This window comes from Hydra viridissima, unplaced genomic scaffold, assembly GCF_058129835.1.
Source record: "Hydra viridissima isolate aposymbiotic clone 2 unplaced genomic scaffold, HvirCarnegie_v1 scaffold_23, whole genome shotgun sequence".
NCBI classification, from domain to species: Eukaryota; Metazoa; Cnidaria; class Hydrozoa; order Anthoathecata; family Hydridae; genus Hydra; species Hydra viridissima.
In genome coordinates this window covers 198,635-226,405 of record NW_028324322.1, presented here as the reverse complement: position 1 = coordinate 226,405, position 27,771 = coordinate 198,635, and the positions used below count along the sequence as shown (strand labels likewise).

Here is a 27,771-nt window from a genome sequence, read left to right as displayed (position 1 = left end):
AGAACATTCGGAACCTAACGATCATTTTTTGTTTTTTCTGAATTTGAATATTTAGTAACAAGTTTTATGTTTCTTAGTTCTTATCACCAAGTAAAAGAACGGTAGGGTAAAGATGAATTTTTTTTAATATTTAAAAAGTAATCGTCTAGTTACTTTTACATTAAAATTGAAATGTTTAAGCAAAATAAGTTGTATCCTAATGACTTGCCGACATTTATTGAACGTTTATTTAAATCTACTAAATAAGTTTCCTGCATATTCCCGAAGTATTGGGTAGATTCAAAAAAGAGAAAGAAACTAAGTTTATGTAACATTTTATTAAAGTAAATAAATAAATCATTAGGCATTGCAAAATATACTTTTTTAAATGAAGACAATTCAAAGACTTGTCATTATTTAATTAAGTGTTTATTAACAGTCTGCTGCATTTAAAAACTAAGACGAAATACTAGAATTAATTCAAAAAGGTTTACAGAACTTCGGAAAGAAAGATTTCTTTAAATGTAAAATGTTTAAATAAAATTAAAAATACACCAAACTAAGTGCAGGCTGTTGCGTTCTTAAACCGAACAAACCTGCACTTAGTTATGATTTTTTGAAAAATTTCTTTCCAAAGTTTTGTTTTATTTTCATTTTCAATTGGCGGTTTGATGATGAAAACAACCTCTTTGAGTTGATTAATTTTATTGTCGTCTAAAGGTTTAAATGCAGCACTTTTTTTGTTATAACAAGTCTGTGACATTTCTTCATTTGTAAAAAACATATTTAGCAATGCCAGTGCAAGTACATGTCTTGAAGCTGCTTTTGCAGCTTGCCCCAAAATCTCATCTTTTATTTTTTCTGGGTAATCTTTTATATACTCATCAAGCAAACTGCTTGCAGCTACATTTTCACTAGTTTTCGTCAACTGTGAAATTAATCTAAACAAACAAAAAAATCTGTTAAGTAAAGCTGTAATAAGGTAAGTTTCTCTCTCTCTCTGTCTCTCTCTCTTAAAGTTAATGCAAATTATTTTTTTTAAGTTTTTGTTTTTTAAAAAATGAAATCTAGGTTTTTTGATTTTTAAATCTAGTAATTTTTCAAGCCAAAATTTTTTTGTTTGAAAAATTGAAAAAATGTAAAAATCAAATGACAAACTCGAAACTTCACGTGAATTTGTTTCTTACGGTGGTTTCCACATACAAGTTTAATACAAATGTAAAAGAAAAAAATCTCTCAGTTGTTTGCTAATTGTTCGCAGCTTTTTTTAAAAAATCATTAGTTTATATTGTATATTATTTAAATACAGTTTTTTGAAGTACTACTTCAATTGTTTTATATAGCGTTATATATAATCCAAAATCTTGAAAGAATAGAAACCACATCAAGTTGCATGTAATTTTTGCGGTGTGGCCAAATTCGAAGATTCGAACTATAAAATTTATGTAGCAATAAAACTTGCAGCAAGTTAATGCCATTGTAATCTCATCTTATAATTTTAAAGTGTACGTTTAATACGTGAAAATAATCCAAAATATCGAAATTATATAGCTGCGTATAAGAGTTTTAAAACGAATTTAATCAGATATTGTTTGCACGGTGCCTAGGCCTAAAGTAAAGATCGCCGTGGTAAATCCGCTATTCTCTATTCCCTGCTTCAAAAAAATTGTGCCTAATAATTTTGTTTTCTTTAATTACGAAACAGCAAGTGGTTTAATATTTTTAAAATCGACCCTGTATCAGATTATTTTTTTCCTAATTAAATTGGGTTTAACTTTCAGCTCGCAACTTTACACATTTCCTAAAATATTCCTTGTCAAAGCTTGGGCGTTTTGGAAAGCTGTTGAAAACCGCCAAAGTGGACTTCAACTATTTCAAATAAAATACTATTGTTAAATCATTGAGTTTTGGTGAAAATTCTAAAAAAGACATTGAAGTATTAAAAAACCCAGAATCGCTAAGGTTTCTTCAGGACTGTGCCTATCCGTGTGATTAAGCTCTGATATAGTAAACATTTTGTGCCTTGTCACTCTGTACCTAACTGTTCACGACTAAAGTTTTAAGCTGTGAAATCGCAGCTTAATTTCTAAAAATGTTTACTAGTCAATCGCAGAACTGTTATGTAGAAAGTATTGAGCACACGACTCAAAAAGTCTACAAATAAGTTAACCATTTTTGAAGATTACAGGTATTGTCACTTATTGACTTTCGGTTTTCGATATGTCCTGCTTCTTAAGTTTTTAAAGTTTTCCTAAGTATTTAAAGTAAATTGACCTACTTGACAGTTCTAAATTGCCTATTACGCTGGTCAACAGGAACTTTGAGTCAAAGTTTAGCATATCTGATTGTTATTTCTTCCACATTACAAACTTAAAAAAGAAAGTTCACACCCAGGTTTTTTTTATACCCTCCAAAGAATGTAATACTGAAACTTTTATTTCTTGATTATAAACTTGAAGTTTTTTTTACAAGAGTACTATTTAACACAAACAATTGTTGTAAAAAAAATAAATATATGTAAAAAAGTTCAGAAATTTATGTTTTTTTTTTATTTTCCCTGTAATTGTATGGCCTTTCAAGTATTAACCTCCAAGTATAGTCTCCCACCTTGCTCTCAGTGTATTATTCCTGATAATGACGTTCAATACATCTTGATAAAAATGTTTACTACTGTTTAACTACTTTTTAATCTCAAATAGTTAACTAAAGTAATACAAGTAAAACAGTTTGCTTTAAATCAAGAAGTGAATATTTATTAAGGGAAGAAGTTACAAAAATCGCATACTTTAAAAACAAGAAGCTGTTGCGAGAAACGCATCCTATAAAACAAGAAGCTTCTACAAACAGTTCGTTGCATTAATAAATAATGCAACAAACACCATTTTTCCGAATAGGCACCCATGCTATCTTTAAATTTTTCCATGCATGTTACATGCACTTAAGGTATTTTTTAAGTATTGAAACGTTTAAGACATTAAAAACTTGCTTCATCAATACATGCTGAAGCGAAGAATCATCAATACGTCCCATATCACTGCTCAAGTATTTTCATGTTTTAGTACTTTTTTTGAATGTGTTGTACTACTGCAATGTATGGACATTCTGTTTATGAACAATTAAAGTGAAATGTTATTTAATTTCCATCCCATTCTCCATCCTTAATAAAACACGCTTCTCCTTATTTAGTCATAAAAAGAAAGTAAGATGAAAAGATTGTCGTAAAGAATCAAAGTTTGTCAAGAAAATGGTTTTAGCTATTTTTTTGTAAAAAGAATCAGAAAATATTCATTAAAAGAAACACTTGAAAGGAAATAATTTTTCAGCTGATCACTGCTATTCTTAGGATATTACTTTTGGGACCTTAGTTCTAAGTGGCTAGTTAACTTTGATACTGGGGGGACATATTGAGTGTGCATCTGTACTTATCACCACTAATCAAATTTTAAAGTAGTCCATGGGAAGATGGAGCACTTTCCTATTCGAGATGTATTTTTACAAAAAACATTTGCATTAGGTCAAAATGAGAGGGATATGGATGGGGAACTTCCCTTCCCCCATTGAGAAAACTCCTTTGCATTTTAAATTTTTTCAACTGTTACGTTATGCATCCGCCCTTTTATAAAAATTTTGTAGTTGTTCATGAATATTATTTTAAAAAAATCTTTTAACTTTTTCTATCTAATATTTTAAATAGGCACAGGTATTAAGGAATTGGAGAACTGTGTAGAAGCCCAATTAACTAACTTAAAGCAGTTGCCACACACTTACTCATAAAAAGACTAATCAGTGAGTGGATGGCAACTGATATTGCAACTAACTTTTCATCTCACTTAAATGACTATATTCATTTAAAAAAATAATAACACTGCATTTTGAAGGTGGTAACATCCCCCTCCGCCTTCCCATATCCTACAATTTAGAATGATGGAAAAATAAATTAAATAAATAAGATGAATATAAAAGTCTCATAACAGCTATCTATGGATTAACTTCTCATTTCTACATATCTAAAAGTCATGCAAGTTATTTGAAAGATTTAAAGAACGCGCTTGAGAATAATGAATGCATTATTCTTGGTAACTTTGCAGAGAATTTCATTTGAAAAGAATTTTAAGGATTTCCTTGTATCACAAAACCTTTACTTACATTCTTAGAGTATTTGTTTTTCAATAGAACCCATTTTATTAACAATATTGAGAGTCCATGATACCAATTTTAAGAATGATCCTAAAGAAGTTTAATTTTTGACAAAAGATATTTCCAAAGGTATTGGGAGTTGAGAGAAATTTTTTGAGTAGTTCTAACTCAAATGTTTGAGCGACTAGTACCAATATTAAAAATAGTGTGACATATAGTTTCTTTATTATAAAAGTTTAGTCGTTTTGATGTGAAATGATTCATGTTCGTAACATAATTATTCCTAAGTCATTTTCAAAGAAAATTGTTTAAATTTGTTATTCATTTCAGTCGGGATAGTAAATGAAATACTTGGTAAAGTTGATTTAAAAAAGTTTGAGCGAAAATAACTTTTATATTCCTATTTTTCGTTTTGAAACGGTTTTGAAACGGTTTTGAAACGCTCAATCGAATTTCGAATTTTGCTAAATTTAAAAACGTAATAATATTTGCTTATCGCTTGAAACTGGTTTGCAACGCGTTTCAAATCCGTTTCACAACGGCTCGCAGTGAAAACATTCCACTGTTAAAGTAAAAAATATATTTTTGAGCAATTCATAAGTATCACAGAAAAATAAATTTTTTTAGATATGAAACTGGTTGATTGATAAATGAAACACCAAACGTGAAAAAAAACGTCTTTTTCGTCGCTATCGAAGTGTTTTGTCACACCAAACCTTTTATTGGAGAGAAAATAGTTTTGTCTAAAATGTGTTTTTGTAACATTCATATTAACACGAAATATATATTGATAAAGTTAATCGAGAGTTGTTAAAAGTAGACAATATATAAGTAGAGTCCATAAATCCCCAACTTATTATCAACTAAATTGCAAACTGAAAATATCTACAAGTTTTCTAAGTCTTTTTAAATTTAAAGTAAAGTAGAAAGCGCATTTTATTAATTACAGCTGCATTAATTTACTTAGTTTACACGTTTTTTTTATAAGAAACATGTTTATAAGAAACTATTACTAGAAATCCAAAAATCTTAAGAAACTTATTAGTACTGAGTTACTTTTCGATAATAACTTTATTTTGTTAAGAGGAATTTTCATAGTTTTTCACCCAAATATCAACATAACACGAAATTAAAACAAATATTATCTACAATGGAGAACAACAATTCAATAAGTTATTAATTTTTACGCGCAATCGAAAAATTCGAAATTAAAGAAAAAAGAAAAAGTTTTGAAACCCTTAAGAAACTCTTATAAAACTTTTAGCAATAGAATTGAAAAAAAGTACCCTTAAAATAAGAAACTTGCTAGTACTAGCCCATTTGCTTGGTTTCTTAATAAAAAAAAAACAACGTGTAACTTTATTGTATAAAGTTTTCTTTACAATCTAGTGGTGTGTAACCTTGTGATTTTAAACTTATTTCACTTTTTAAGTGAAATAAGTTTAAAAGAAATGGAGTAATCATATTATGTAAAACTTTCTTAAGTAAGATATTGTTCAATCTTACTGCAAGCAAAACTCGGTACAATAAAAGATTTAGAATTAGCTGAAAGTTCTTTGTTTTTAAGTCACAAATTTCTATTTTCTTAAAATTTCTTAAATCTAGAAACAAATTTATGATGGTTTTACTCAGTTATGATCAAACTTTGTAACTACTTTTTGTTCATATGTAGTTATAAACAGACTATTAAAAAAACACTTTTTTTTTTGCTTGCGAGTTTATTCCCACAAAATGTTACTTCATTAAAAGTTCCAATGCAGAAGTCACGTAATGCCTGCATAATTTATATAAAATCGATTTTTATTTATTTATAGATCTCTCTTACTCTGTATTGAATTTGAAAATTGTGCAAAGTATTAGTATTAAAAGATTAATTTTTTTATTTTAAATGTTTTTTTGTTGCTTCTCCTCCGTAAATCGAGGAATTTATATCATTATCCCCTGGACAATCATCCCCAATTTTTTGAGGAATGAATTAATTCCTGGCCTCAATGTCCAAAAAGGGTTAATTTTCTCGGGGATAATTTCCCCCTCCATCCCAAGAAAATTAACTCCATTTTGGAATTTATGTCTAGGGTGTCAATATCATCGGCCATAGAAAAACATGAAAACTCGATTTTTGAATTTTGCGCTAACTTGATGATATTTTGTTTTTAATTTACAATTGTTCATTTTTTCATGATTTTTTGATAACAGAGAATAAACTAGAAAAAAGGAGAAAATACGTATACTGAATTTTACTAATTTTTTCATTTTTAGGACTGATTTTGATTGTTTATTATCTTTCGCCAATACTAACGATGGGGATATGTGGATCCTCTTCTGGCTGCCATTGAAAATTTACATCCGTATTTTTAATTCACATTTAAGAACATTTTTCCCTCAATCTTGGGATATGAACATTTCATAAAATCTAGATATTTTGTTATTTTAATTTAGGTTAAAACAAAAAAATATTTAAATAAAATAAAAAGTCCGCGCGCATTTACACTGCTGGGCACCATCAGCAAATAAATGTTATATTTTTTATCAAATACAACTTTCTAAATTTTATAGTAACATTTTTAAAACAACTATTTTGTAGTTTCTTTCTCTTAACTATATTTTCTTAAATATGAGGGACTTGATGCAATTAACTGTAATTATGGTGCGACTAATTGTAACATGAAAAAAAGGAATGCAGCTCTCATGTGTGCCCGTCCTTGGCCTATACTAGCTGTTCTTTATAGGATTTTTTTCTCTTAATACCAAAGATTAACTAACTGTATTACTGATCTTTTTTTATGGAAATTTAATATTTAAAATGTAACATACTAACTTTATTACGAAAACTATATTTTATTTCTCCTAAAAACATGAACTTTAGAATAAATGGCTGAAAAACTTTATCTAGTGATATAACTCGGTGTTGTGATAGGTGAGAAATTTTCATTCAAAACACACTTAAATGATCTTATTCTCAAATTAAGCCAACGGAATGTTAGCATAAGATCGACTTAAAGTTAAATATAAAACGTTACTATTCATATAACACTCATCCCATTTACAATATGTTTGTCAAGTTTGGGAAATTCTAAAACCGCATGCTTTTCTAAAACCGTTGCATTTCAAAATAGGGCAGTACGAATTTATGCACAATAATTTTCGTAATGACATCCTAAGTTTTTCCCTTTTTAACTTAAATCAGTTTTTAAATTGTCCATCTATCTGGGAACAAATACACGATATCCTTCCAACCTTTTTTCAGAACTGTTTTAATAATATGACAACGTGTCGAGATAACCTAAGGTCAGTCACTTATAACTATATTTTTTGGAATACCCTCCCGAACGTCCTAACAACAGGTTTTATCCGTAAGCCCAAGAATCTGTTTTTAAGGGACTTCACCATTTCTTCCTGAATAGTTCTGGTTAATATCATTCTTTAACCTTAATATATTTTTCTTTGTGAATATATTATTTATTTTACCTAAAAATTTTTAAAATAAAAATTCTGATTTAACTGTTACAATATAAATTTTGTGAAACTCTAATTTTATATTGTGATTAATTTATTTCTAATGATATTCTTGTATTTTATTAGTAAATCATTATTTGCTGTGAACTGAGTATTGTAACATTATTCTTTATAAGAATTTTTATTATGTTTTATCCAAATTATCCGTTATTATCTAAATTACGATTTATTGCCATTTTTATCGTTGCTATCTAACTATTATATATTATCTATTTTATTATTATAATATATTATCTATTTATCATTATTGTTATAATCTAAATTTACGAATTGTATAAAATGGGTTTCCAACGCGTTGCAAACGGGTTTAAAAACGCAATGCAAGCTATTTTATTCTTAAGATTAGAAAATTCGAAACGTGACATACTAAGCGTTTTAGAACCGTTTCAAAACGAAAAACAGCAATATATAAAAAAAAAATTTTTTTTTTCTTCTTTAATCGGTTTGTAACCCTATGAAATTGAATCTTCATTATTTTTAAATCAAAGACGAAAATATTACCCAGGTAAGATATTATACCATTATTGATTACAGGCATTAATTGAAAGATGTTTCACAAAAATAAGGAAACTTTAGAATTTCTGTAAGCTCATTTTGTAACAAATATTACAGTTCTTAATATATTGATAATTTCACGAATTCATTACAATACAGTTTTGTTATTTTTAAGTTAGTTAACAACGAGTGAAGTTTTAGCGAAATTTGATAATTATGCTTTTTGGCTTTGCCACTCATCGAAGTAATTATCGACTTAATCACAACCGTATTCTTGATTTAGTTATTTTTGGGCGAACCAATAAAGTTGGGCGAACCACCGCTAATATGACGTTTCTGCGAAAGAAGCAGAAACGTCATATTAGCGGTGGTTTTTTAAAACGAACTTTACAAAATAAAATAAATCGTCATAGAGCATAAATAAATAGTTGGCCACATTCATTTTATACAGATTCGTAAAAATAGTAAAAAGATAGAGTTGAGGAGTTTTTAGATATTTTAATTTATTATGTATAAATATTTTCTGTACGAAACTCGTTTTTAAAAATAACTATATTTACTAAACGATAATAGTTTCTAAACATATTTTCGAGATTTTAAAAAAATTTAAGATTTTTAAGAACTTATAATATCACTTTACTCTAATTTACAGCTAAACATGGTATCATTTTTACCTTTGTCAATAAAAAAACTGGAAGAAGAAATAGCTCATCTTAATGTATACGATTTGCCATTAAATCCATCAATGATAGTAGGCGAAGGCATATCCGCAATCGTATACATTCACAATTTAAGAAAAAATACAGTTGCTGTGAAAGCGTTTAAGAGGCAAGTTTCAAAAAAAAAGATCATGGATATCGCTCATGTATTAAGAAAACTGGAAAATGATAACGTAGTAAAGTTCTGCGGTTTTAGTACAAAACCGTCAGCGCTACTCTTTGAATATTGCCGCGTTAATGTCGACGGGGAAAAAGTACACAACCTGTCATCACTTTTATCAATATTTAATGACAATACTTATTTCAACTTTAAAGAGAGATTAAACTATATATTCCAAGCCACCAAAGGATTGATTTATTTACACAACAATGGAGTTGTCCATCGTGACTTTAAACCGAGCAACTTACTTGTATTCGGAAGTTTAAATGAAATATCAGTTAAGGTAGCTGATTTTGATGGAATGTTGCTCCTAAAAGAAACTATAACTGCAACCGCAACTTCTTTTCCGACAAAAGGAATGACTTTATCGTATACTGCACCAGAAATCTGTTTTGGTTACGTAAAAACTCCATCGAAGAAAACCGATATATTTTCTTGGGCTATTTCTGCTTACGAAATTTTATCAGATCTGTCATCACCTTGGCAAAACGTACTTCCATCTTTAAAGGATCACTTACTAACTGAAGCTTTATGCAAAGGCATCAGACCAATATTGGATGATGTAAAAAATCTCTACCAAACAAAATCAATAGATGCAACAATTACAATTTCATTTATTCATTCTGCATAGAGCGGAGAACCATCGGAACGACCTGAATTAGAAAGGGTTACTGAACAATATACTAATTATTAACGTAACATATGTCCGTAAAAGTAAATTTATTCCGAATAAAATGAAAATACATTTTTTAAATTTATTCTTAATAAAGTTAAAAAAAAAGTTTTTTTGTGCAAATTTTTTCGGTTTTAACTCCTAAGCAATATTTTATTTGCAGTTTATTGAATCCATGGAGAACACCTTGTCATCCAAGCAAAAGGAAGCTGTGATATTGGAAATTGAAAAATTGCAACCAAATTCTCAGGTAAAATAAGTTAAATCCAAAATTTCAAAACTTTTTTTATTACTAAAAACAATTTTGTGTTTTCAAAATTTTGAATTACTGTCATACATTTGAAAAACGTGTAACTATTTACTAAGACAATAGTGAGACTCCAAAAAACCTTTTTGAAAATTTCGTTCTTATTAGAACCAAGAATTGTTAATGTATGATGGAGTATCCAACGATGGAGTATCCAAGATGACATTAAATTGCAAGAATTCTTTTACAAGTGAAGAGGCTGAGAAAAACAAAATAACCTCATTTGAAGAATCAGAAACACATAATAAGAAACTTGACCTAGCAACTAGTTCCCAGGACAAGCTCCTTGAAAGTGTTTTTTTTAAAGATAATTTAATTGATAACTTTAACAAGGACAATGTTCTAGGGACTAATTTGCAATCATGTAGTGAGCTCAAGAAGGTAAAGAAAAAAAAAAACTAACAACTTTTTAAATTTTCTTAAACTTTTTAAATTTATTAAACAATCAAATTTGCATTTTTATTTATTTATGATTTGTAAAGTTTTCACATTTTATACAGTTTTTAATGGTATATTGCTTATATCTTGCTAGAATATTGAATTTACGGACTTCACAGTTAATAAGTTTTCTTGTAAAATCAAAGAAACCCAACCTGAAGAAAATAGTATAGGGTTTAAAGAAAACTCACAATGGTTAAATGAACCTAATTCCCAGGGCCTTCTCCTTGAAAGTCTGGTTATGGGACAATGTTATCCCAATAACACAGAAAATCAAGAGAATGCCCAGGTTTTAAGGTTAAATTTGAACAACAAGGTATATACTAATAGTTTTTCTTTACATTTGTTGTGAAATTTTTCTTTTTACTCACATACTTTTACCAAACTATTTATCTGACAATAATCAACTAAAAAAAATTTTTATTGCAATTTTTATCAAAAACCTTATAGATTAAACTGAGTGCAACAGCTGAGAAACGAACACGCTCTAATGTTCAAAGAGGGATATCTTTTGCTTCAAAAGAAAGAAAAAAACAGATACCATGATATTTGAGGTTCCCTTCGTTGCTTGGCAAAACTTTTGATTGAATTTAGAAAACAATCAAATAATTCCAATGCTAGAGCTGAAGATATGGTGTTGAGTGAAAACTTTGACAAAATAGTAAGTTCAGCAAAATTTTTAACAGGGTACAGAGGCCCAAGAGATATTGACAATCCTAATACTTTTTGCAAGCTTGGTTTTTCACTTCACAACCTAGTTTTAATTGTCTGTGCTGTGTTGCTAAAAGAAAATAATAGCATAAGGACAGAAAAGTGTAGAAATTTTTTAGAACTATATGAATCAGAGTGGCTCATACTTGCAAATAATGCAAGGGCAACCTATAAGTGTAAAAAGGCTAAAGCACCTGAGAAACTTCCTCTTGAAGATGATGTTGTTATCTTTAGATCCTTTCTAGTCAATGAAATAGAAAAAAAATTGTGAAAAATTTGTTGTTAAAGAATACAGATATTTACAAAAACTCACACTTGCACGCTGGATGAGTTTCAATGCACGACGAGGAGGGGAGGTTTCTAAACTAAAACTTTCAGATTGGGAAGGAGTAGAAGATGACAGATGGAAACGTCGAAATTATATTGACCAAATTGAAGATGAGGTAGTTTTTTTTAAATTACTTTTTATTTTAAAACTGTATGGGCTAACTGATGTGAAATTATTTAATTTTGGTTTAAACTAGTATAATCTGATAATCTAGGTAGAGCGGAAACTAGCATGTCACCTTAAATTATGCTACGTTGAAGGAAAGAAAAAAAAGGGCAAATCTGCTTTAGTACCAATTCTATTTACAGATGAGTCAGTTTCAGCGATAAGCCTGTTAGTTAAATATCACACAGCTGCAAACATATTGAACGACAACTTATATGTATTTGCAAGTGGCTTAAGCGATCTTTATTACTGGGGATGGGACACCTTACAAGCTTTAACAAAGAAGATACCATTATTAAAGCAACCAAAACTAATCACACCTACAAGAACTCGTAAGCTCCTTGCAACTATGCTGCAGCTCCTAGACATGTCACAGGCTGAACTAACATGGCTTACAAACCATATGGGGCATACTCATAATGTTCATTTTGCATGGTACCGCAAAGAAGATAGTCATATAGAATTGACAAAAGTGGCAAAAATTTTAACAGCAGTAGATAAGGGAAAGAAATTAAAAAACAAAAAAATAGACAATGTTTTAGATGATGACAAAAGTGATTATGAAGTTGAAGGTATCAATTCTGTAACAGTAGTTAAGCCAACTGAAGGTTAGTAATTTATAATAAATGAAGTTTTTAAACAAAAAAACTGAGATTATAACTACACTAGGATTTAACGAGTAACATTGAAATCAAACTATAATCAATGCATTAATCATTTTAAGAATTACAACACAGAATTTATACTAAAATCTTATATGGCAAACACTAATACTTAACCAGATTAACTAATTTTGAAAATAAATAAACTCAGTACCTGTATCTGTAGCTGTGATTGCAAACTTTATTTCAGATGAAAGAACAAAGCAAACCAAAGAAATCAAACATAAACAGAAAGAAAATTCTGATATTGCCATTGCAGATGATGAAAATGGTGTTTCTAGTAAAAGGGTAACAAAATATTAAATTACAGAGAAAATTACAAACTAAAATATTAATTTTTGTACATTTTTCTTTATAGTATATATCAATATAAAAATATATATGTGCACACACACACACACACACATATTTTTCAAAAAAGAAAAGAAAATTATTTACTAAATTTTATTTAGAAAAAACATGGAGTAAGTGGTCAACAGAAGAAATGAAAGAATTGAAATTAGCATTCAAAGCATACTTTATTTCTAATAAAAGACCCCAGCATCACAATTTCTTGAATGTTTTAAGCAAATTTCCTCATCATAAGTTGAGAGGATTAGAAAACGTTAGGGATAAATTCAACAGTGAATTTAAGAAGATAAAGAATTCTAGGTAAAATTCTGTTTCCTCAATAAAATTTGATTCATATAACCTGCATATGTGATTTGAATGATTATATGATAATCATAGATATATATATATATATATATATATATATATATATATATATATATATATATATATATATATATATATATATATATATATATATATATATATATATATATATATATATATATATAATGTTTAAAAAATAAGACATACTTTTCCTTTAGAAAAAGTAAAATTACAGAATATGAAGAAGCTGGAGCATAATTCTTTTAAATATTTACTAGATTTCTTTTTTATATATTTTAACATTTACATTTACTATTGCTGTAAAAATTTTATTTTAAAAACTTTTCCTTCGCCATCCTTAGCTAACCTTTCTATTTAATGACGCGCTACTGCATATTCACACCCCCTCCCGTCTTTTTTCCCTTTATTGCAAGATGAGGAAGATCGTTGTTGAAAATACAAGAAAATCAATCAATATTAATTTTTGACCAACATAAAGTAGTCTTATTTAAAGTTGAAAAATTTAAAAATCCCATCAAAATGATTATACTCGCCAATTTTTTAACGGAATTAGTTCTTTGACTTGAAACAAAGTTTGCAACGCAAATTGATGTTTTACACAGAAACAAGAAAGAAAAAGTGGGGTTAAACTTTCAAAAAAAGGTATAAAAGTTCTCGAGAGAACAAAAAAAAAATAATAGTAGAGTAATTCCCATTTAACGACTTTGAGCTTTATTCTTACGGATTATGATGAAGGCAACAAGTCTTCATTTCGTTTTAATTTAGTTGTATGCTGTGATGTATTTCGCATTATCAATTATAACTCCAAGATGTTTCTTTTATGTTTTTCAATTTTTTTTAAGGTCAATTAAACAAGAAAAAGAAAAACTAATTTGTATATAATAATTTTCGCACTTTCCTCGTTCTTTCTGTTTATAAACAGTTTTTCTCTCTTCTTTTATAAGTAAAAAAAATGTTTGCTTTTAAAAACCTCCACTAATCGCATCCAGACGCGCTTAGCAGTAAAACTACAAACCGCGGCATAAATCAACAACAGTGATGAAGATGTGGATATGGTTTTCTCAGTATTCAGTATATAATATAATAGAAGCTTTCGAATCAGTATCGTGTAAAGTTGGATCCGCTTATACTAACTTTTCGATATATACAAATATTTGATTTCACTGTTTAAACGCTTCCGGGCAAATTTCAAATAAAGTCCTTAGAAATCCCTCATTCGAGTGTATTTAAGTATAATTATACATTTTAATTCAAGATTAGGGAAATTAAAACTCTTTTAGTGAACAAAAAAAAAATAAAATTGGATCCGTTTGTAATGGATAAAGAGGTGGTCGCCCTTAACGATATATGTTCCTATGTATGTATGTATGTATGTATGTATGTATGTATGTATGTATGTATGTATGTATGTATGTATGTATGTATGTATGTATGTATGTATGTATGTATGTATGTATGTATGTATGTATGTATGTATGTATGTATGTATGTATGTATGTATGTATGTATGTATGTATGTATGTATGTATGTATGTATGTATGTATGTATGTATGTATGTATGTATGTATGTATGTATGTATGTATGTATGTATGTATGTATGTATGTATGTATGTATGTATGTATGTATGTATGTTTGTATGTATAACTTTGATATATATCTTACATATACAGTATATACAGTACTGTGAATAAGTTTTAGCCCACCATAAGTTTATAATTATTTTTGATTATAATAAGTTTATTGGAATAATAATTTATAATAAGTTTTGTGGAATATTGTCCCACTCTCTTTTTAATATTCGATAACATTCTTCGACATTTCTGGGGTTATATTCAGTCTTTTTTTTATCCAAATAATCCCAAACACATTCAATAATGTTCAAATCTGGACTTTGAGGAGGCCAGTTCATTACTTCGAGAACTCCCTCCTCACAGATGTTCTGTAAATATTTTTTGGCCATTCAGGAACTATGTTTGGGATCATTGTCTTGCTGTAGAATGAAATTATTACCAATTAGTCTTATGCCAGATGGTATTGCATGATGTCTTAAAATTTCTTTATACTGTTCTCCTGTCAGTTAGCCATCAATTCTGATTAAATAACCTACTCCAGATGATGAAATACAACCCCAAACTAAAACAGAACCTCACCAATGCTTGATTGTTGGATGTAGACAATCAGGGCGATAAGCCTCTCCTTCCCTTCTTCTTACATACTGTCGTCTTCTGCTACTGAACAATTCAAATTTTAATTCATCTGTGTATAGTACACGGTTTAACATTCCTTGCGTCCAATTATTATGCTGTTTTGCATATTTATGTCTTTTTTCTTTATTGCCACGACGTTGTAAAGGCTTTCGAACTGTAACACACCCTCTTAATCCAGGTTTTAGCAAACGTCGTCGAATTTAAGATGTGGAAACACTTGTCCCAGTCGCAGCCTGAATGTCTTGGGCTAGTTCACTGGAGGTTTTTTTCCAATTTCGCAGAGACTTATTTTTAAAATACTTTATGTCATGTTTTGTAAGCTTTGGAGGTCTTCCACTTCGAACTTTATCCTCAAGAGATCCCGTGTTTTTAATTTTTGGACAATTTGTCGTTGAGAATAACCTTCTTCGTAAAGCACGATAATTTTTGGCGTTCAATGCCAGAACCGAATTTGTGAAAATGTTCTTGAACCGAATTGTGTAAAAACTGCTTAGAATCGAAAAAGATTTAACTAATTTCTAGAATCGAATTTCTTGAACATAGAACGAGATGATCGAATATCATTAAAAGTTTAATGAAACTAAAAAAACTTTAAGAAAACCCAATTACTTTTCACAACCGAATAAATTAGCATCGAGTTTTTTACGGTCGAATTTGTACAATCGATTTTTTTACAATCGAATTTGTAATTTTAAAACTTAATTACTTTTCACAGCCGATTAGTTAAGCATCGAGTTTTTTTACAAGCGAATTTTTTTACAACTGTAATTTTAATGCATTTGTGATGCAGTTCAAATATGGCATAATTTTTTCAAACTGGTTTTTGTGTTAAAGGTTAAAGTGTACATGATCCTTTCAAAAAAAAAGGTTTTTATTATTTTCAAAAATAATATATTTTTTGTTGTTGCAAAACTTCATGTAAACATCGTAAAATCCAACGAATGCATGTGAAAATATATCAAGTTTTGTTTAAATTTAAAATAGCAAAATGGAATACAAAAATATTGAAGGTGACAAACGGAAAACATTTGTGCATGTTGCAGGGACTTTGGCTACATCAAAAATAAGGAAAACAATGGTTTTGTGTATCTTAATGTAAGCACCGTCAACTTTGTGACGGAAGTGCAAAAATAGTTTTGTTAACTAATTTGCTTGACAATACATGGTCACATTTGTGGAACTAAGGCCCAAACTTTTGATCATCTTCCAGTTCTTGAGAAAATGCGAGACATGGCTTCAAATACACAGCTACCTTCAACAATGTCATCCAGTCTTCAAATGAATGTGTTAAGGCTGCACTTACCTTCAGAAAGTGTGAACAAGTTCTACAGAGTGCACGAAGAAGTCGCTACAACACAAACCCTAAATCTCCAAATGAAGCAGTTCTAAACATGTTGCAGCCCAATCCATTTTCTAACATCTACAAAGGCCTTGCAGAGTTTGAGGATCAACTAGCTTTGTTCTTTTGTTCTTCAACATTGCTGACATATTTGTCAGGTAAATCATTTTTAAGCTATAATTCAGCTGTTCAATATTTCACTGGAGTTAGGAACAATGATCGTGCCTGTTCTGCATGTCTTAATGACTGTGCGAAAAGAAGGTCTCTACCTATGTGTTTTTAAAAAGCTTCGCGAACTTTCTCCAACTTAAGTGCCACAGACTGTGATGGCTGACTATGAAACTGCCATCAATAACTCTGCCAAAGCTGTTTTTCCAAACATAAGAGTAACCGGTTGCAGATTTCATTATGCCCAGGCAATTCTCAAAAAGATTAAAGCCATTGGTTTGTAGGTGGAATACACAAGGAATAATGACCCATTCATCAGAAAATGGTTTCGTAAGTTTATTTTCATGTGCTTGCTACCACCTAATTTAGTAAGGCCTGAAGTTGAAAAACTTAAAGCTGAAGCTAACCATCACAGTGACATTGCTGTTAAAGAAAAAATGAAAAAGTTTGTTCAGTATTACGAAAGGTAGTGGATGCTCCGAAAATCTCCCGAGATGTTTTCTGTTCATGGCCTGCGTCATCGTACTAACAACGTGTCTGAATCCTTACACTCCAAGACGAATCGTTCAATGACGGCACACCCTAGGTTTTGGCGTTTCTTGGATGAGCTTCAACAAAATTTAAGTCTTTATATAATAGCACTTTAGTGTTTTGATTTAGCAGTTGAGGTCCTATCCTTAAAACTATCTTTAAAATATCAATTTTAAATAGATTGTCTATTCAATGGAAGTTGAGATGCTCCAGATCCAAAATGGTTCCCAACCTAGAAGAAATCTGCGTCAAGATTGTCAAAAGTAGCATGAGCGCCTTCGTGGGTACAAAGAAAAGCTTGCAAGTTTTGAATGGACTGCAACCAAATTTCTTGAAGCTGCATCATTCCTCTGCAACGATATGAAAATGCCAAGTGATATGGAAGTTCAAGAAATCATTGAACAGGTTAGATAATTAGTTAAAATTTTTAACAATAAACAAAAAGTATTTACTGCATTGTATTCATGTTAGGGGTTTGTTGTTGTTGTTTTTGACATCTGTTAAGACCATCTACTAGTTAGACGTTTTATATTTACACTTTTTTTTAGGAACAAACTGTTGATGAATTTCAATCAAATGGACAAGCTGCTGTGGTGGAAAGACCAATTGAAAATGTCTGCAAAGTTTGTCTCTTCAACAATCTTCAAGTTGTTGTTTTTCCTTGCCGCCATCTTTGCCTATGCCAGCGATGTGCTGAAGCTATTCAAAGTAGTTCTATTAATCACTGTCCAGTATACAGAGGACCAACAGCAGATTTTATAAATGTGCTTATATAATGTACTATTTAATATACTATTGCATACATTAAATTTTTTATTTATTTAACTGATTCGATTTTGGAAGATTCGGTTCTAGATGGTGGTTTTATATTATTCGACTGAAACAAGTTTTAATCACTTAATTAAAAAAATTCGATCCTAAAAAAATCGACTGTAAATGATTCTATGCTAACAAAGAAAGTTCAAATTCGATTCTAAATAGCTTCGAGCAGTAAAAAATTCGATCGTCTCATTCTATTCTATTTTTACCCATTTTATTAAGTTTTTACCCATTTTATTACTTAAATAACAATAAAAATAATAATACAAAAGAAAAAAAACAAAACAAAACAAAAAAAAATTTCGCTCTTAAAAAAACAAAAAATAATATTAAACACACAGCATCTATGAAATATCTTTGTAAACTGTACTATCATCTAATATGACGCCTTCACAACAATAAATAAACAAAAATGCAAGAGCAAACTAAAAGCAAACGAGCTGATACAAATTGGGTTCAGATTAGCATACAATAAAAATAAACATGTTAGATATCTAAATACAAAAATCTATGTAAAATTTTGATAAATATTGCTTTTGTTTGTTAAAATAGTGTTTAGTATTGTTTGAAGTTAGACATTATTTAATATGAAAAAATAATCCGAAGCTATTATTCAAAATCTGTTTAAAAAACATGAGTTTTAATAAGTGGGGTAAAACTTATTCAGAGTACTGTATATCTTACATATGTGTGAAACGATATTTTCAGAACAAAGAAAAGTGTCGCAAGATACAATTTTACTTGCAGTAATACAAGTTACAGAATAAAAAAAATCAACTAGAAAAGTTAGTACAGAAGTCAAAATATCACGGAAGACTTTAGGAAGGTATTGCATTAAGTAAAATGGATAACCTTCTGCTAGTAATGCTTCAGTTCAAACTAAGGTGATTCATGAGAACTCAGTGATTCCTTAATTTTCGGATAATAAAAATGAATGCCAGATTGTTGCTACTTTTAAACACCTCAGCTTACTGAAGTTAATGAAGTAACTATTGCACTAAGAGATCTACAACCTCCTAAACCAAACAGAAAACCTTAGAACAAGTTTCGCTTCACTACAAAATTTCAGGTATAATAATTTTTGTGTTTAATTTCTAACTTGAATTTGATAGTTTGTTTCTATAACATAAGTAAAGATCCATGCACACATTGTTCAATATAAAACACAACTGGAATAGTTAAAAAGAATATTTATGCAAAGTGTAGGCTAATTCTACTTTCTTTTTAGGTATTTAACCTGATCAAGAAGACTTGCTTGAGCAATACCTTCTAAAAGCAAGTGACATATACTAATAGTATATGTCACTTGCTTTTAGAAGGTATTGCTCAAGCAAGTCTTCTTGATCAGGTTAAATACCTGAAAAAAAAAGCGTCTGACCTCCTTAGGAGAAAGACCATAGTATATTATACTATGGTCTTTCTCCTAAGGAGGTGAGACGCTTTGCGTACATACGCTCTTGCCAGCAGCAGAAACATTTCCCAATCATGGAAAGAGTTACTAATTGTAGGGTGTGAATGGTTTAAAGAATTTTTGAAAAGGCATCCAAAACTTTCTATTTGTTCTCCTTAAGCAACAAGTTTAACCCGCTGCACTGGCTTTAATCAGCATAATAATAAAATATTTTTTGACAACTTAAGTAATATTTTGACAAGGTTGAAAGTGACCCCTGCAGACATATGGAATATTGATGAGACCGGAATCATAACTGTACAACGATCAAACCGTATCGTCGCTCGCAGAGGCTTTCCCCAGATAGGTCGATAAACATATGCCGAAAGAGAAGCATTAGTGACTATGGCTTTGGTGGTTAATGCGAATGGCAATAGTGTGCCCCCATGTTTTATCTTTCCAAGAGTTAATTTTAAGTTCTACTTTATTCGTGATGGACCAATAGGTTGTGATGGATCAGCCCATTCCTCAGGCTGGATGACAGAAAATTTTTTTAAAATTTATCAAACATTTTGCCATTCACACACGTTGCTCAAACAACCGTTCTTGTCTAGATATGATTGACAACCACAGCTCTCATCTTGATGCACCAGTTCTTGATTTTTGCAAAGAAAATGGGATCTGACTTTTATCCTTTCAAGCACACTGTAGCCATAAGCTACAGCCATTGGATAGAAGTGTTTATGGTCCTTTTAAAAAGTTTATTAACTCAGCGTGCAATGCGTGGATAACTGTAAACAAACGACCTATGACTATCTATGATGTAACTGGTGTAGTAAGAACCGCAAATCCTAACGCTACAACTCCAAGGACCATAATGAACGGCTTCCAAATAAACGGGAGTTTATCCATTTAACAGAGATAATTTTTCAGAAATTGACTTTTTGCCGTCTTATACATCAGATAGATCAGATCTTGATGTTGATTTCTCCACTGCAGATTACAACACTTCCAAACAAACAAATGTCAATAAATCGACTGCCTCTCTGTCTACTTCAAAGAAAGAAAATTTTCCAGATTTAATGAAATACCAGGTGCCACTTCTAACCCTTTACTTTCTTCATCTCCTAAAGAAGTAAGGCCTTTTGAAAAAGCTAAGCCTCGAAAACAGAGAATAAATAGGCCTAAAAATCGGAACCGAGTTTCTGCTATATTAACAGATACCCCTTTTAAGAAAGCCTTGGAGCATGAACAGAAGACATTAAAAGAAAAAAAAGAAAGGGTTTTGAAACAAAAAAATAAAACATATACTAAAAAACTATTCTCTAACAAAGTAGGTGATCCAGATAATCCTAAAACCATCATGATTCAATCTTGTCAAACTAAGAGAAAGAAACCAAACAAGAAAGATGAGAAAGATGACATTGAAGATAAGAACGAAGATGCTTTGTGTCTTAGATGCCTCAAACCTTTCTCAAACAGTCTTCCTGACGCAGAGTGGATTCAGTGTTCAATCTGCCATCAGTGGGCACATATGACTTGCGTAGAAAAAGAACTCAAGGGTCTATTTTTTGAACTTTTATACTGTAATGATCTTTTAGTCCCATTAGATGAACACAGTGACTAACCTGTGACCAAATATTATGTAACCATAGTATGTAACCATATTAAATCCTTTGATAAAATAACGATTGTTCATTTATATATAATTGTTTTCACTGTATGCACCTTTCTTACCTAAAATTGAACTAGAAATTATTTTGAGGGTCAATCTGCCCCAACCCATGGACTAACTTACCCCAAAAAAAGGGGCACATTGGCCCAAGGATCATCTCCTTAAATATAGCATTTTAATAATAATCACAAACTAATATAAGCTTTTAATAATACACTTTTTGCTTGTATATAGTTTTAGCAACCTTCTCCCATTAAGAAACAAAATAAAATATGAAATACGAAAAAGTTAGGAAGTAAAGAAAAAAAAGCGGGCCAACTTGCCCAGGTCTACCCTATATTTATTAACAGTCTAGTTTGTAAAAATGTTTTTGACTGATTAATCTTTAATTCAATAACAAAGAAATATGTCGACCAAAACGTTCTCAGTTTGGGATGACTTTACAAAAGGTGGTCAAGAATCTGCCATATGTAATTTAAGTAAAAAAGTTGTTGAATGTACTGGCTGATCAACTTCTGAGCTCAGAGCTCACTTAAAGTCTCAACGTGATAAAATGACAATTATTGAAGAAAAAAATACGTTATTACCTGTAAAAAGGGAAAGAGAAATGACAGAATTGGTAGAAAAAGAGACTAGGGCATCAATGTATTCCAGGATGGCTTTACCATTCATGCAGCGGCTAGTTATCAAATCATTAGAAAATCTTTCATCAATCTAGACCCTAATCCACTATAGGATCACAAAGCAATTTTAAAATATATTAGTGATTTCGCAATCGAAATGAAAAAAGAAGTAGTTCACGATTTACGTGGAAAACATATTAGCTTGACGGCTATTGAATATACAAGTGTGAATAACCAAAGGTTACTAAATGCTGATGCCTACCTGGAAGGAAAATCTTACAATTTAGTGTTGATAAAAGTAGATGGTAGCCTTCCATCTGAAGAGACTAAAAAGTTATTTTCACAAAATTTTTGAAGCCCTACTGTATACTACTTTTGTGGATGTTTAGTTCAAATCTGCTCGCTTCATCACTTTAAAAGTTAATTTTGTACAAAACTTTCTAGGAATAATTATAAAGTATTGTAAATTTTTGAAAAGCTCATTTTATGGAGACTTTAGTAAAATTAAACAATTTTATTTATATGATTAAGTTTAGGAGTAATTGTTTGAACAAATAAATGAATGAAAATACTTCAGTGACTTGTTAAAATGAAAACTTTTAAGTCTTCAAAATGTTAATTATTACTTTCCTACATTAATGGAGCAAGGACAGTTGAGGCACTGTTAACAATTTTAAAAGAAGTTATCAAATTTATGAGGGCAACTTGTGTTTCATCATTACTTGTAATCAAAAGCACATTATTCCGTCCTTTAATAAACGATGGATACAGGTGTCATAGAAAAAAAAAGCTTTTTTATTTTATCTAAGAACAATGATTGGTTGGATTCTGAATATTGTGTATCTTTACCAAACTCGGAAGAGGCGATTACCAACTCCACCCTATCTTTTTCTTTTGAAAAACGAGGAAGACCGAGCGTGTCTTATGGAGATTCGTCAGAATCCACCAAAATAAGAAAAAGTACCATGTTACTTAAGGAATATGGATTCGAGCACATCTTTAATAAATACATTTAGGCGTTGCGTTCAATAGGAGAAGAAGAATCAAAACATGGGGAATCATTAAGGATTGCTGATATAGACAAAAAAAAACTTAATATTGAGTTTCATGGAAAACGTAAGCTAGAAAAATATGCTAAAGAATGAGGAAGCAACCAGCGTATTTATCGATTTAGATTTAACAAAAGCACAATATTTGTACATGAGGAAGGTGACAAATGAACGAAACTGTTCCATACTTCCAACATATTATAAAATGCAAGAAATTAAACAGACCTGTTATCCAGCATTTTCTGCAATAGAAATTACAAACACACATGCGAAAATTCTGGAACTGCAAGATTTATTGGATCATAATGTAGCTAGAATTTTGACCATGGGTAATTCCATGTCAATTGAGCCAGGCCATGTCACCATGCATCTCAGATTTTGCTGATTTTTATACAGTTGAGAGTACTTGGTAAAACAAGAAATTCTTGAAAATTTTAGCTTCTAGCTCCAAGAGGATCCTGAAATATGATCATTTTACTTTCAACTGATCTTGGCCAGACCCCTCTTGTCCTCTCAGAATTATGGCCTTTGTTTAAAGGTTTCAAGTTACATAGCTTTAAAAATATTTGATATTTTGACTTAAAAATTTGTACCTGGCTATTTTCAGGGTTGAAAAATCCAATGAAATAATCAAAAATATAAAAAAATATTTTTAAGTACCTGTAATTATCAATTTAAATAAATTTAGGCAATTTTTTATATACCTGATTTTGATGCTCAAGAAACCCGCGTGGCCTTGATGATATCAAAAAAAAATATTTTACACATTATTCTAAATTTTAGGATCTTTCAGAAAACATAAGAATTTTGATCTGCAAGTATATGGATTTCCATATATGGATAACGGGATGCAGGCCCCACCTTTTTGTAGCGGAGTCTTGCAATACATTTTCCACTACCTTTCAGACTAGCTAGAGCTATGAAAATTTCTGTATTTATATAGTGTCAATAAACGAGCATTTTAAGATTAAAAAAAGGGCCTAAGACACTAGGGGAGGGGGCTGGGGGCATGTGCCCCATTTTTTTGAGCAGAATCTTGAGATGTATTTTTCACTATCTTCCAGACAAGCTGCAGCTCGGAAACTTTAAGCATATGTGTAGTCCTCATGAACATGCGTTTAAGTTGTTTCAGGTCAGATGACCAGATGGTCCATGGGACTGGGGCACCTGGGACCATGCCCCACTTTTTTTCTCAAAAAAAAATTTTTTTTTTTTAAACTTATTTAAGATAACTTTAAAACTATTGTCTTCAAATTTTTTTTTTAGATTTTCATTTTTAACAACGTTAAACATTTCTTTGATAACATTGCTTCTCAAATTTTTGTGATTTACATTTGCTCCATTTGGTTTTGATCATTCTATGTTCAATAATCTTTTTTAAAATGTTTTAAGAAACTTAATGTTTATAAGAATTTTGATTTGCATGTATAACATTAAAAACAGTCTAAAGTAATGGTTTTAACAGAATTTCATTTTGTATAATTTAAAATTTGAATTAAAAAAGATTAATATATTTTGCTAATTCTAAAATGGTAACAGCAATTTGTTAACAGAAACAAAAAACATCCTGTCATTACACTAGTATAGAAGAAATTTGTTACCTATTAAAGTCATCATTAACATTTTTAACATTAAAGAATTGAGTATAATTAAACTTTGTGAAAAGGAAACTTTCTTTTTGTCAAAGTAAGATAAAAGAAATCAATCACTGTTTAGCTTTGTATTACCATGGTGATTGGTTAAGTTGCTTTCATTAAATTAATTACTATTGGTTTCTCATTTTAAACTAATGTCAAATTGTTTTTAATGTTACAGTAAGAATGGATTCATGTGATTTTGGAAAAAAGTTAAATGATACTTCTCATAAACTAAGTTATTGTAGAAAGATTGATTTAAAGAAATTTGATTGCTATAGAGAAGATGCCAACGAAGAATTTATTTGGAGATCTGGAAAAACAGATGATAAAATTTTAACAATCTGCCTTCATCATGCAAAGATTTTTGGTACACACTTTTAAAGAAGCACACAAAATATTGTAATTTATTGGACAAGCATAAATCAAAAAGAAAAGCAATCAAGGTAAATATTTTTGATAAAAAATTATTGTAAAATCTTTTTTGAATAATAAAATTAAAAAATGAAATTAAATTCTGGTTATGCATTATATATTGAAATAAGTGCAATTAATTTTCATATTGATAGGTAATTACTAAAATCAAATTGTTCTTTTCATTTCAGGGAGTCATGTAATAACATTAGACATGGAAAAACAATTGAGAACTAATTTTCCAAATGTTGTGCCTGGATATCAACTTTGTCGGAGCTGCTTTGAAGCTATAATCAGTAAATTTCATGAACAAGATAATTGTGAACTTGAAGAATCTATTTCATGTGGTACTTCTGAAAAGTCACGAGAGGCGTTAAATGTTAGTTTGGAAGCAATAGGTGCATCCCCATAAAACTTCATGGCATTCGAAAGCATCAACGGTTATCTGTCGCTAAAAGAAAAGTTATAAAAACATTGTTGAAGTATGAAGAGCATATTTTAAAAGTATATAATGTTAGGGAAGAAGAACTGAAACATAAAATTCCTCATACGAAAATTATTGACAAAAGTAAATGCGATGATCTAGACAAACTAACAGCAGAAATAAAAGAAAAGTTAGTTGTTTCTGACCAAAAAACTAAAATTCAGTTGTTAACATTTACACCCGAGTCTTTATTAAGAAATTTTGCTGCAAGATATTTCAACGTCACTATATACCAAATTAAAGAAGCGCGCAAACTAAAGAAAATAAGTGGGATTTTTTCAGTTCCAGGTACTAAGAAAGGAAAAATATTTTCAGAAATAACATTAAATAGAGTCAACAATGTATACCATGATGACGAATTTACTAGACAAATGCCTGGTAAAAAACATTACGTAAGTATTGGTAGAAAACAACACATGTAAAAGCGCCTTATTTTATGTAATCTTAAAGAACTTTACGTTTCTTTTAAAACTAAATATCCTCAAGAAGTTACTGGATTTTCTAAGTTTTGCAGTTTAAGACCAAAATGGTGTATAACTGCTGGAGCATCAGGCACTCATTCTGTTTGTGTATGTACCCTCCATCAAAATGCAATACTTTTTTGTCATCAGATCTTTGTAAGTACAAATAAAATGTACTTACAAAGATCTGATGACAAAAGATGTTTGTGATGCGACAAGTAACGAGTGCATGGTTCATCTATGTCTGAACTGTCTAGGTGTAGTTTCTTTAAAGAAGTTTCTGGATGCACAACTAATTGACAATGACGAGGAGGTGTCAATCAATCAGTGGCAGAAAACAAACAGAACAACATTGATCTATCAGACAACAACAATGGAAGAATACAAATTGATGTTATCAGAGGCAATAAACAAGTTAACAGCTCATTCCTACATTGCAAAATGTCAAGCAAGATACCTAAAGCAACAAAAGGAAAATTTAGCAAAAGACTGCTGTATTGTCTTAGGTGACTTTTCAGAAAACTTCACTTTTGTAATTCAAAATGAAATCCAAAGTTACCATTGGTGCAAAAGTCAATGCACATTGCACCCCGTTGCCCTCTATTTATTAAACGAAAATGACCAACTTGAAGAAAAATCGTTTTGCTTCATGTCAGAAGATAATGAGCATGACACTGGTTTTGTGTATGAAGTTCAAACACAAATAGTTAACTATTTAAAAGAATATCATCCTAAAATTTCAAAGATTCTTTATTTTTCTGATGGTTGTACTGCACAGTATAAAAATCACAAAAACCTTTACAATATCTGCCTCCATAAAAATGATTTTGACATTGATGCAGAGTGGACATTTTTTGCTACATGTCATGGTAAGTCACCATGTGATGGTATTGGTGGCACTGTAAAACGATTAACTACAAATGCAAGTCTACAAAGGCCCATAAATGGCCAGATATTGAATTGTAATAAAATGTTTGACTGCTGTACTAACAATATTAAAGGGATTATTTTTTTCAAGATTGAAAAAGAAAGACTGACAGAATTGCGCACCACTTTGAAAACAGGTTTTGAGCTAAGTAGAACAATTCCTGGAACTAGGAGCTATCATCAATTTAAACCAGAATTTGTAGATACTATTAGCTTTAAACGAACAAGTGAAGATGTTCATTTAACAGGCATTTTTTCTATTTCTGGTATTCAAATTTCTCGAAATGATCAGAAAATTAACATTGATGCCTGTAACAACAAATGGACGTTTTTATACTTTGACCGTCGATGCATCTAAGCTAATCTTAACATTATCTTGACTTTCTTTTTTTTGTATTTTATTTTGTAAATGGTGAAGTAAAACAGTGCAAGTATAAAGCAATCAAAATTTTTGAATACAATATTTTCAAATTTATCTTAAATTTAAGACACATTTATGTGTTTAAAAAAAAAAAAAAAAATTTTTTTTGAGAAAAAAAGTGGGGCATGGTCCCAGGTGCCCCAGTCCCATGGACCATCTGGTCATCTGACCTGAAACAACTTAAACGCATGTTCATGAGGACTACACATATGCTTAAAGTTTCCGAGCTGCAGCTTGTCTGGAAGATAGTGAAAAATACATCTCAAAATTCTGCTCAAAAAAATGGGGCACTTGCCCCCAGCCCCCTCCCCTAGTGTCTTAGGCCCTTTTTTTAATTTTAAAATGCTCGTTTATTGACACTATATAAATACAGAAATTTTCATAGCTCTAGCTAGTCTGAAAGGTAGTGGAAAATGTATTGCAAGACTCCGCTACAAAAAGGTGGGGCCTGCATCCCGTTATCCATATATGGAAATCCATATACTTGCAGATCAAAATTCTTATGTTTTCTGAAAGATCCTAAAATTTAGAATAATGTGTAAAATATTTTTTTTTGATATCATCAAGGCCACGCGGGTTTCTTGAGCATCAAAATCAGGTATATAAAAAATTGCCTAAATTTATTTAAATTGATAATTACAGGTACTTAAAAATATTT

General features: G+C 30.2%; 4 protein-coding genes, 1 long non-coding RNA gene and 3 pseudogenes across 7 annotated transcripts; 7 read left to right on the top strand and 1 right to left on the bottom strand.

Moving 5' to 3' along the window:
- Window positions 1-7,300: 7,300 nt before the first annotated feature.
- On the top strand, window positions 7,301-9,673 carry LOC149876241 (putative cyclin-dependent kinase 8). The gene is made up of 2 exons (XM_090075629.1): window positions 7,301-8,433; window positions 8,493-9,673. The coding sequence occupies exon 2, from the start codon at window positions 8,786-8,788 to the stop codon at window positions 9,635-9,637; it is 852 nt and encodes a 283-aa protein (XP_089931755.1). The 5' UTR covers window positions 7,301-8,433; window positions 8,493-8,785; the 3' UTR covers window positions 9,638-9,673.
- On the bottom strand, window positions 9,111-13,799 carry LOC145187976 (uncharacterized). Of its 3 annotated transcripts, XR_016448845.1 has the most exons (5): window positions 13,155-13,799; window positions 12,445-12,567; window positions 11,330-11,376; window positions 10,966-11,205; window positions 9,111-9,659 (listed from the first exon to the last, which is right to left on the bottom strand). It is a non-coding gene; the product is annotated as an uncharacterized LOC145187976 (long non-coding RNA). The 3 variants fall into 3 exon arrangements; XR_016448843.1 differs by having other exon boundaries at window positions 10,966-11,376; XR_016448844.1 differs by lacking the exons at window positions 10,966-11,205; window positions 11,330-11,376 and having other exon boundaries at window positions 13,155-13,796.
- On the top strand, window positions 11,374-12,845 carry LOC149876240 (uncharacterized). The gene is made up of 4 exons (XM_090075630.1): window positions 11,374-11,578; window positions 11,678-12,236; window positions 12,481-12,578; window positions 12,743-12,845. The coding sequence occupies exons 1-4, from the start codon at window positions 11,462-11,464 to the stop codon at window positions 12,776-12,778; spliced, it is 810 nt and encodes a 269-aa protein (XP_089931756.1). The 5' UTR covers window positions 11,374-11,461; the 3' UTR covers window positions 12,779-12,845.
- A 2,085-nt stretch (window positions 13,800-15,884) lies between the features above and the next one.
- On the top strand, window positions 15,885-18,025 carry LOC149876238 (uncharacterized). The gene is made up of 3 exons (XM_090075644.1): window positions 15,885-16,045; window positions 16,163-17,621; window positions 17,765-18,025. The coding sequence occupies exons 2-3, from the start codon at window positions 17,577-17,579 to the stop codon at window positions 17,990-17,992; spliced, it is 273 nt and encodes a 90-aa protein (XP_089931770.1). The 5' UTR covers window positions 15,885-16,045; window positions 16,163-17,576; the 3' UTR covers window positions 17,993-18,025.
- Window positions 16,018-17,155, top strand: LOC149876239 (uncharacterized; annotated as a pseudogene).
- Window positions 18,026-19,781: 1,756 nt separating the features above from the next.
- On the top strand, window positions 19,782-21,052 carry LOC149876237 (uncharacterized; annotated as a pseudogene).
- A 3,540-nt stretch (window positions 21,053-24,592) lies between these two features.
- LOC149876236 (uncharacterized) lies at window positions 24,593-25,710 on the top strand (annotated as a pseudogene).
- LOC149876235 (uncharacterized) lies at window positions 25,650-27,207 on the top strand. The gene has a single exon (XM_090075619.1). It carries the CDS (start codon window positions 25,956-25,958, stop codon window positions 27,048-27,050), a length of 1,095 nt encoding a protein of 364 aa, XP_089931745.1. The 5' UTR covers window positions 25,650-25,955; the 3' UTR covers window positions 27,051-27,207.
- Window positions 27,208-27,771: the final 564 nt, after the last annotated feature.

Excerpts from the sequence above, each read along its gene's own strand:
- LOC149876241 (XM_090075629.1), top strand. The coding sequence starts at position 8,786 with ATGGTATCATTTTTACCTTTGTCAATAAAAAAACTGGAAGAAGAAATA.
- LOC149876240 (XM_090075630.1), top strand. The coding sequence starts at position 11,462 with ATGAGTTTCAATGCACGACGAGGAGGGGAGGTTTCTAAACTAAAACTT. Across the intron at positions 12,237-12,480 it reads AGTAGTTAAGCCAACTGAAG|ATGAAAGAACAAAGCAAACC; the intron begins GTTAGTAATTTA and ends ACTTTATTTCAG. Across the intron at positions 12,579-12,742 it reads ATGGTGTTTCTAGTAAAAGG|AAAAAACATGGAGTAAGTGG; the intron begins GTAACAAAATAT and ends AATTTTATTTAG.
- LOC149876238 (XM_090075644.1), top strand. The coding sequence starts at position 17,577 with ATGAAAATGCCAAGTGATATGGAAGTTCAAGAAATCATTGAACAG. Across the intron at positions 17,622-17,764 it reads TTCAAGAAATCATTGAACAG|GAACAAACTGTTGATGAATT; the intron begins GTTAGATAATTA and ends ACTTTTTTTTAG.
- LOC149876235 (XM_090075619.1), top strand. The coding sequence starts at position 25,956 with ATGACAAAAGATGTTTGTGATGCGACAAGTAACGAGTGCATGGTTCAT.